The 9,874-nt window shown below is 41.7% G+C and overlaps 1 protein-coding gene across 2 annotated transcripts in view; it reads right to left on the reverse strand.

Annotated features, from left to right (window-relative positions):
• dcc (DCC netrin 1 receptor) overlaps positions 1–9,200 on the reverse strand; it is a 403,570-nt gene extending 394,370 nt beyond the window's left edge. For both annotated transcript variants that reach the window (XM_050052349.1, XM_050052348.1), the window contains exon 1: positions 8,585–9,200. In XM_050052349.1, coding sequence (XP_049908306.1) covers positions 8,585–8,711 — 127 coding nt within the window. In that variant the 5' untranslated portion in view covers positions 8,712–9,200. The remainder of the gene's footprint in view (positions 1–8,584) is intronic.
• Between the last annotated feature and the right edge of the window lie 674 nt (positions 9,201–9,874).

The raw sequence follows: 9,874 nt of genomic DNA on the forward strand, positions 1-9,874 counted from the left end.
ATGTTGAACATTGTTGTCACATTTAAACATTACCATGCAAATTAATGGCTGGCCTTGTCTTCTTATTCTTCTTCTGGTAAATGGCGGGTGGCAACTGGCATTTAAGGTAAATTACCACCACCCTCTATGGGAGTTTGGGTGGTTTAGTTATATTGAGGATTTATTGTCATAATAAATCCATAACATTCATAACAATCATAACATTTATTACATCTCTATTGAGGAAAATTATATGAAGATAATTATTGTTATTATTTAATTGTCCAGCCCTAGATGAGATGGACACAATATGTTGAGTTGGACCAAGTAATAATAAGATGACCACCAGCAAGATGGGATTAGAAAAAAGGAGATCTGATGTAATGATAAAATGAAAAACAAAAATTTAATATGAGATACAACAAACTGAGATGAAACAAGATAAAATGAGACACAACATAAAAAATGTGATAAATAAATCAGAAAAGAAACACTGAGATGAGCTATCACTAAATGAACAGACAAGAAATACCAGGAGACAAGATGAGATAACATTCCACAAGACACAACGCGATTAGAGTAAATGGCATAAGACAAGGGAATTCAAGACAAGTCAAACCAGTATGAGATGGCTTAGCGGATGAGATTAAAGTTTGGAAAAATGAATGAAATCCAAAGAAAAAAGGTATTAGATATATACAGTAGGACACACACATTATGATGCCAAAGATCCATTCAATAGATGAATATAAAATACTGAGGAGACAATGCAGTAATAAATGTCACAAATGTAGCACAAGCTTTCATGTAATATTATGACCAAACAGTCAGCAACACACAAGAAGTGAGCAGATGTACACACAGACAGTGTGAGTATTAACTTTGAAGCGATAGACAGTAAAAAAACAAATCCTTCCGTGGATAACGACAAACCTTCAAAGATAAATCTGCTCAGTCTTAATGCTAACACAGCTCTGATTCCTACTGCATTGGTCAAATGACCACACCCGATAAAGACGCACACACACACACACACACACACACACACACACACACACACACACACACACACACATTTATATGGAATGACAGACTGAGACAGAGGATGAACCAGAGTGATGGAAGCACTCAGGGACAAAAACAACAGATAAACAGGGAGAGGATTGTGAGCATTGCTTTGTGGAGCAGGAAAAAAACACTCTTAAACACTGCTCTTATTAGAGCTGCTGGTTCTTTAAAGGTAGAGCGGGACCTCTGTACATCTAAGGCCCCCGAAACCATGAAACCTGCCATCAACAACAATAACAGTAATGTACCATAACTGTATGAGCAGCGACCTGAGGATAACATTGTTTTTCATGGCTTTAAAGCTAGTCTTTAGCTATGCTAGTGGCAATGTCAGTCTATCGGTCAGTCAGTCCACTACGTTTCTAAACTGAAATAACAACTGTTTGATGGATTGACATGACATTTTGTACAACCTTAATGGTCCCCAGAGGACGAATGCCAGTGACTTTGGTAATCCCATGACATTTCATCTAGCAGGTCAAAGTTTCTACTTATTGTGCAAAATATCTCAACAGAGATCGACAGATTGGTCCAAACTTTTGTACAGACTGTCATGGTTCCCAGACGATGTATCCTAACAACTCTTATGATCAGGACATGGTCAGTCTTGAGTCCTGCTTGTTAGCCTGTGCAAAATTGATATGACAAAAACAGAAAAAGAATCGGCAACTGCCATTGGTGGATGTCATCTTATTTGCAGATTGCCCAGTGGCTGTCAACAAAGTGAATATCATCCAATACAAATGTTCTGCTGATAACTTGGTGCATCCCTTGTGAGGTTCTGTGAAAATTCTTAATAGCTATTGAATGGATTTGCATTACGCTTGGTACACACGTTCATGTCCACCTAACCCTAACTTTGATTATACCAAACAAACCTATTTGTTCAAGACACTGGTTTATGATATCCAATATCTGCAAAACTAATGTCTTTCCCATCAGCCTCAGCTGTACTTTGTGTTTGGTGCTAATTAGCAAATGTTAGCATGCTAACACACTAAACTAAGGTGGTGAACTTGATAAACATTATACCTGCTATGAGCATGTTAGCATGCTAACGTAAGCATTTCGTTTCAAGCAGCACTGTGTCTAAGTACAGCCATAAGCCCAGTTCAGACCAAAGAGACGAGTGTTTTAACATTGCAGAGAAAAGTTGCTACGGCGCAAACTGGCCATCTGTCAAATAAGTCAAAGAAGGATACACAGAGGTTGCTGGTTTCTTAAGAATGTGTGATAGTTTTAAATGTGAAGACCATGCTGCAAGAACTCTCAGGTCCAGCAGCCTCGTGTTGAGTTTAATGATGAATCATGGAGGTTAAAGCTCACTGGGAATAATCTAATAACATAATCTAATAATAATAAACCACAACGAAAAACAAAGATGATGTATTCACCTCTGTTTCACTTCCTCAAACACTCTATCTATCTTCATTTGGGCGGAGGCTAAAACATCCTGACAGGAGAGGGAACCACAGAGAGATTTAAACGATGTTTCACAATAAACTGTGTCTGAGTATCTCTCTGCATGTGAGGATACTTTCCTCCCAACATCTTTTCTTCCCAAGTGGTAAGACTCATTCATTTCAATAAGGGAATGAGTCTTTTTCACTGGCAGTTGTGAAATGATTCTGACTTGTTTGCTTCATGCATGAGTTGAACCTTACTTGACCTGCAAAATCATAAGCTTCTCCCAGCAAAGTCTAGTCAAGGAAATAATGGCTGTTATTATCCATGTTTCTATAAATGCAGGTGAAAAAATATAGGCAGCACAAAAGAAGGGATGCAGATAGGTTGCAAAGAGTGCAAGATTGATGTGTAACAGGCCCTTGCAAAACCTGAACCCAACATGCATCAATTACTGTGCTGCAATTTCTCGTTACTTATCAGCCAACATCTCCACTGATGCCAATACATTTGCAATAAGCTAATACAAGCATCTGGTTGCTCTAACTGACACACACGTGAGACCCTACCAGAACTGATAAGACTTAATATAATTTGGTCGAGCCTGACGTGCGTCTAGGGTCTTGGTTACGAGAGACTGAGTGGAAATGTGAAGACCTCCAGCTGAGGTCATTTACACAGGGGGACAGAGGGGACAAGTCACCTGTACTTTTATTAGAAGGCAGTCTTTGACTGCATTATATTAAAAGGAAAAAAAGAGAGAAACTGCACACACCAGGACTTCTTTTATATCGTTGCAAGTAGTAACAGTTTCTACTGTATTGTAAGAGGAGATACATTTTGAAATCTTGAGCTCCAAAGGGTTTAATGGAGGTAACATTTTATTTCTGATATTTCAAAAGTATAACAGAAATGAAAGGAGCAAAATTTTGCTCACTTTGTTACATATTAACATAAAAACATGTTTTGTTTTATTGCACCACCTTTATTGCTTTCGTGCAAAGTTTCTTAATCAATGTGATGGCCTGAACTGTGCCAACATACCATCATATATTACCTTAAGTAAAAGTGTGTGTGAGCATTCTGCCTATGAAAACGTTGTATTTAAAAGCCTCTCAGCTCTAGTCTTGTAATAACTCCCACACCACTACTACACCATCTCCAGTGGTACATATTACACGCTGGCTACTCTCCTTCGTTTGTTGTTGACGTTCTGCAATTTTCGCCGGTTAAATGCATTGTGTCTTGTCCAAATACACTTCAGTTTTCACAGGAAATGTACAGTTTCTGCTTGTTAGATGCATACTGTCTTTTTCAAAATGACCTTACAATGTCACTAAAAGAAACTCATATCTATGTTTATTTCCTTGTGCAACGAAAGCGTGTGGTTAGGTTTAAGCAACAAAAGCAAGAATGGTTTGGTGCTACATTCATATGGGAAGCAAACACTGTGCTCCCAGGTGAAAGTCCAGAGTTTGTTGGACCCCTCCACCACCTCTCCCCCTCTCCCTGTAGGGACTTTCCAGCTCCTTATAATTCATTGTTACCGGCATTGTTTCCAACTGATGCCATCCAGCGTATCATACTATCCTGACAGGTGCTGTCCAGCTGTGTTATTAACTGACGCTGCCCCTCTGTGAATCATACTGCCACAATACCGGCAGCATATCATACCATTGCAAGAAGTTCTATCCTGCCGCGTGACAAACTGACATCGACTGCTGTGAAAGGTGGCTTTTGGCGTCTGTATTCAACGCCAAAATTACAGACCAAGCAGTGGTATTTGACTTTGGTTGGGGTAGTGGTGAATGGGTCACAAAACACAGGACTTTTCTCTGGGACTTTCTCAAGGAGACCAGTGTTCAGACCCATGTGACCTTTGAGTGAACTTTGACTGATTTTTTAAATATGTCGTCAACATTTTTCCTTATCTAAACCTAACCACAGTAACTTTATTTGCCAAAGTCTTAACAACACAACTTTACATTAAGTACGTAACTTAATGTTAAGTACATAACGCCATTCGTAAAGCTCCAATTCATAGGATGTCATACGAATCGTTGTGTGAGGATACGTTAAACCACTCTCCCCCTTCTGATTCCTGTCCCATCTGTTCTTTGCCATAGTAATTGCCAGTTAGCAAGCTATCTCTGTCACTGACAGGACAATAAGTTCACACAGTTTATTCACACAACATATCTGTACCATCGACTCCTGTCTCATAATTATCTGTAAGCCATGTGTCTTTTGTAGAGCAGTTCATACTCTGACGGAGGAGGGTAAAACAAAAGTAGATGGTGCAACACAACTAATAAGCTATGATAGCTTAATCTTGGTCAGTGGTATGAATTTGCATGCCAACGTTCACCACCACAGTTAAACTCAGTGCAATTGGAATAAATCGATTCCCCTGCAAAAATTTGCCATTTAAATGTTGGTGAGACCAGGTGATCATGTGCCCGGGTGAACCAACAGCCTGCAGGTTTTCATCCCAACCAAAGACTCTGCCCACTGATTAACCCTCCCTCAGGTAAAGTAGAGGAACTCATCTGTGAAATAACTTGCAGACTGCTGGCTCTCCAGTTTAAACAGACAAAGCACCTGAACACACCTGCGAAAGTGAACAGGACCTGCTGCTGTAAAGGTATTCTGTCTGCTGTTCAGTAAAATTTCTGAATCGGTGTGTATGAAGGTTTCATGAATGAGTTGGGAGGAGTAGAGAGAGAGAGAGAGAGGATAGACAGAGAGAGAGGGGGAGAGAGTGTGTGTGTATTGTAGCATCCATACAGATAAATGCTTGGTCTGAGTAAAATATTCAGCAGAGGATTTTACAGCTGAGCTGCTGAAGGAATATAAACCACACACATACACACTGAGGGAGGACTGCTCAGCTGATCCAGCAGCTACAGTGAGTGTGTGTGTGTGTGTGTGTGTGTGTGCGTGCGCGCGCATACTCTCCTATCACCAATTAGCTTAATTGAAGTGTTTGGACATAATTTATTGACAGCAGGAGACTCACAGAGAGAGAGAGAGAGAGACAGAAAGAGAGAGGGTGAGTCAGCCCTGCAGCTCTCCGATCAGTTTATTTAGTAACCAAAATCATAAAGCAAACCCAACAAACAGACTCTTAAACAATGCTTCAGGACATTCAAAGTGGACTGAACCATCTATCCATTTAAGAGCTGGTTCATCAGTGGAAGAGATATTATATTTACGACACAATATTTTACAGATCTGATATCTACTCATTGTACATTTATAATATCAACACATTAATAATATTAATATTATACATATGCAGGGCACTGGGTCTCGCATGGATAATTATTTCTGTCACACAGTGTACTTACACTGTGGACAGCGATATGATCTGATGCTGCAAAATTGCAAAATGGAGGCAAAATAATGATGGGTAAAGAAGACAGGCCGAAGAAAACGACAGAAAGTGTCCACAGTAGGGGATCATTTTAAGCTGAAACAAAACAGTGTGTCTATTGTACAGTCTAGCAGCAGTCCACAGAGTCCACCCAACACAAGGTAATGTTAGCATTTAACATAAATCATAGGGGTTTGCACTGGATGAATTCAAGATGCTTCCACTGCTTACTGAAGGCCCATCTCCTGCGCTTGAAGTCATATTTTTTGTCCGGAATTGTCGCACATTTATAAATTAATACAACCTCACCTTGTGTCAATCACAATTGCACACTGACTCTAAAACTTTCAGTCGTTATTGAAGTTTTTGGAACAGGTGGCAAAACCTACAGGACACATACAATTAACGGGGTGCACAGTATCATTTCGCAACTCAGACAGGCTACTTTCAACAGGTTAGATAGTAATATACAGGTGGACGATGATGAGAAGGAAGAGGATGAAATAGAAGATGAGAACAGCACACAGAAAGATAAAGAGCGACAGTGTGGAGATAGAGAGAGGGAGGACAGTTCAGCCCCTTCAGGTTGCTGCGATGCCAAACTTGAGACACAAGCAGAAAGTGGCGACAGCGAGCCAGGTAACTCCAGCGGTCACAAATTTTCGCAATGAATAGAAGAAAATGCATCAGATTTGTTAAAGTTTTCTGTGCATAATGAGCATTTTAGGATTACAGATTTTTTTGTTGTTTTTTTAAAATGCATATGAAAATACAGAGTTGGTGTGCAAAGGCCTTAAGATGGGATACTATTGCTATGATCTCTCACACACACACACACACACACACACACATACACACACACACACACACACACAGGGCTGGGTTAGCCCTTCTGTGCAAAGTCTGCATGTTCTCCCCGTGTCAGCGGGTTTTTTTTCCAGGTTCTCCGGCTTCCTCCCATAATCCAAAGACATACACGTCAGGTTAATTGATAACTCTAAATTGGCTGTAGGTGTGAATGCAAGTGTGAATGGTTGTCTGTCTCTATGTGTCAGCCCTGTGATAGTCTGGCGGCCTGTCCAGGGTGTACACTGCCTCTTGCCCAGTGTCAGCTGGGATAGGCTCCAGCCCCCCCAAGACTCCTTACAGGATAAGCGGTTACGGAAAATGAATGAATGAATGATTATATACAATTTGTTCTTTATAAGGACCATTTTAATTTGATGGCATTTATTTCTAAATACTGTGTGTACCAACACAAAGAGACCACCAACAGACCAGATACTTATAAGAGAAATGATTAGCAGCTGCAGCCCACTCAACCCAGTAAAAACCAGTTAAAACCCAGCACAACCAAATTACAACCAGTAGATAGAGTTAAAGTGTATGGTCCTGTTTTATTTCATTGTAGTTCTTTTATATGATTTTGCTCTTATTTTGCTCTTAGCACTTTCTGTTCTTGTGTTTGTGTGATTTGGCTGGAGGGTAACACAGCAATTTGACTTTGGAATTAATATGGTACTCTATGTATATCTCGGAAATCAGCAGCCTCAATCTGATCAGTCCTAGTCCTTTTAAGAGAGCCTGCAGGAAAAACAGCCGCAAAACCCATTAACATTCACTAATACCTGCTCGAACCAGCGGCCAGCACATGACCAAAGTGGGTGTAACATCATCAAATACAGTATAAACCTAAACAAACTTGATAAAAACCCAGCAATGCCTTGTAAAAGCCAATCAGACGCACCAAATATTATTCTGGGAGCAACTTATGGCAGAAAAAAATCCTGAAAGACTCTCTAATACCTACTCAAAGCAGCAAATGATTAGACCCGCTGAAATCTGTTGAAGCCCAGTAAAATCCATTTAAACCAGTCAAATCTGAGTGTATAAAAAAGAGTCAAACCCGGCAGCCTAAACCTGATCGGTCCCTGTAAACCCTTTCATTCTGGCAGAAACTGAGGGTAAAACAGCTGCAAAACCCTGGACGATTCACTAAAACCTGCTCAGAGCTGCAGTCTAACACATAGGGTTCACAGAAATAAGGCAAACCCTGGCACAGACACGGTCAGACCCAACAGCCTAAACCTCAACAGCACCATTAAAATTAATCATTCTGGGCGAAACTGAAAGTGAAGCAGAAGCAAAAAAATTGTAAAATTCACTTAAAACCTGCTGAAACCAGCTGCTTAACACATGATCAGACTGCCCAAGCCTGTAAAATCCATTTAAACCCAGTAAAACCAACATGATCAGACTAGCAGAAATCAGGTGAAACCCAGAAAAGCCCCATGAAACACATAGAGACCAAATCAGACCCGTTCAGCCCAGTCAGACCTGCAGCCTGAACCTGATCAGCCCCAGTGAATTCGTTATTTTGGGTGAAGTGGAAGGTAAAATCCAGTAACATTGACTAAAACCGGCTCAAAGCTGCAGCCTAACACATGATCAGAGCCTCTAAAACCTGCTGAAGCCCAGTAAAATCCATTTAAACCCAGTGAAACCCTGCAGCCTCCAGCCTGATCACACACAACAGAGCCCGGTAAAACCCAGCTCAGACCCGAACCCTCCCGGGTTACAGCATGGGTTTAATCTGCAGCCAACAGGGAGACGCAACAAATGTGTCAATTTTCGTTTGGTCTGCGGCAACCGGCGCAACCAGCAACGACACACGCACGTGCGCGCGCACACACACGCACACACACACTGCGGGATGGGGGCAGAAATCACGCATATATTTATTTTTTTTCCACTCACCGTGCGCTGTGGTGAGAGCAGCCAGCAGCCAGCAGAGCAGCAGCAGGTAGAATCTTCCTGTCCTCCTCCTCCTCCGCACCAGCACCTCCCAAACATCACCAATACATCCAACCAAAACCAGCTCCATGCTGCCCTGCTCCAGTCCCGATGAGCCCGAGGAACCACAGGAACAGACACCCGCAAACCCTGATGCTGTTTGATTTTTTCTTTTGGGAAAATCCTCCTCAGAATCCAACTGTCAATTAAGACTCAAAATAATAAGAAAAAAAGCCCACGGGATGGTGAGTCAGGAGGATGATGAGGAGGAGAGAGAGGGGGTAAAACAACCTCTCCTCTCCCCAAAATAACCCTCCCCGATCGGGCTTGGATCCCAAAAAGAAAAAAAAGAAAAGAAAAATCCCAAATTGACACGCACGCGGTTAGTTTCCTTCTTTTCGGGATGAGAAATAAGTTCCAGTAACTATGAAGGCAGAGTCTCCATCACTCCTGCCGGTGCGGCTGATTCCCATTCACACAGATGCAAGGAGGGTTAAAATCCACGCTGCCTTCCCGGAGGTCTGCTCCGTCTGCCGGGGAGGACGGATGGAGAGGGTCGGAAGAGGAGGAAGAGGAGTGTGGGGGGAGCGAGTCGAACCCTCTCTCTCTCTCTTTCTCTCTCTCTCTCTCTTCTCTCTATAGGTCTCTACAGCTGGAGAGAGAGAGGGGGGAGGTAGAGAGGCATAGGCAGAGTACAGAGCTATTGATCTACAGAGGCTGGAGGTAAAGCCCGGAGCTGGAGCCGAGCGGGTTGGAAGAGAAGCTGGAGCCCGACAGCTGCGGAAAGAGATTAGCTGAACTCTCCTGCCCTCTCTGGTCACAGCGGGAACTTTAACACTTCAATTACAGCTGGGAGAAAAATCATCAGTTCATCAGTGTACTCTCTGATAAGCATATGCAGAATTTTGGGTTGGGTTTTTTTTATAATTTGATTTGTATGGAAGCCCATTTCCGCCAAGAACAAAATAAAAGAAAATGATGAAATGTAAAAATGAATATAGTCATCGTAAATCAGTGTTATGGGATGATAGGACTAAATGAAGATTGTGTCTTTCATGAGAAAGGTTAAAACTGCCATTCGTTCTCAGGGACAAATATCTCTGGTATATCTGGTCACCGGTGTTTATCGGCTCCAGCTCCAATTAGCAGTGATGGAAACATGAAACCTGGATGCGTTAATTTTTGCCCCATTTGTCTCCATCCAAGCAGTTCTCTTACATCATTCCAAATCAGGCTATTCTCATAAACTGTTTT

This window comes from Epinephelus moara, chromosome 9 (assembly GCF_006386435.1).
Source record: "Epinephelus moara isolate mb chromosome 9, YSFRI_EMoa_1.0, whole genome shotgun sequence".
NCBI classification, from domain to species: Eukaryota; Metazoa; Chordata; class Actinopteri; order Perciformes; family Serranidae; genus Epinephelus; species Epinephelus moara.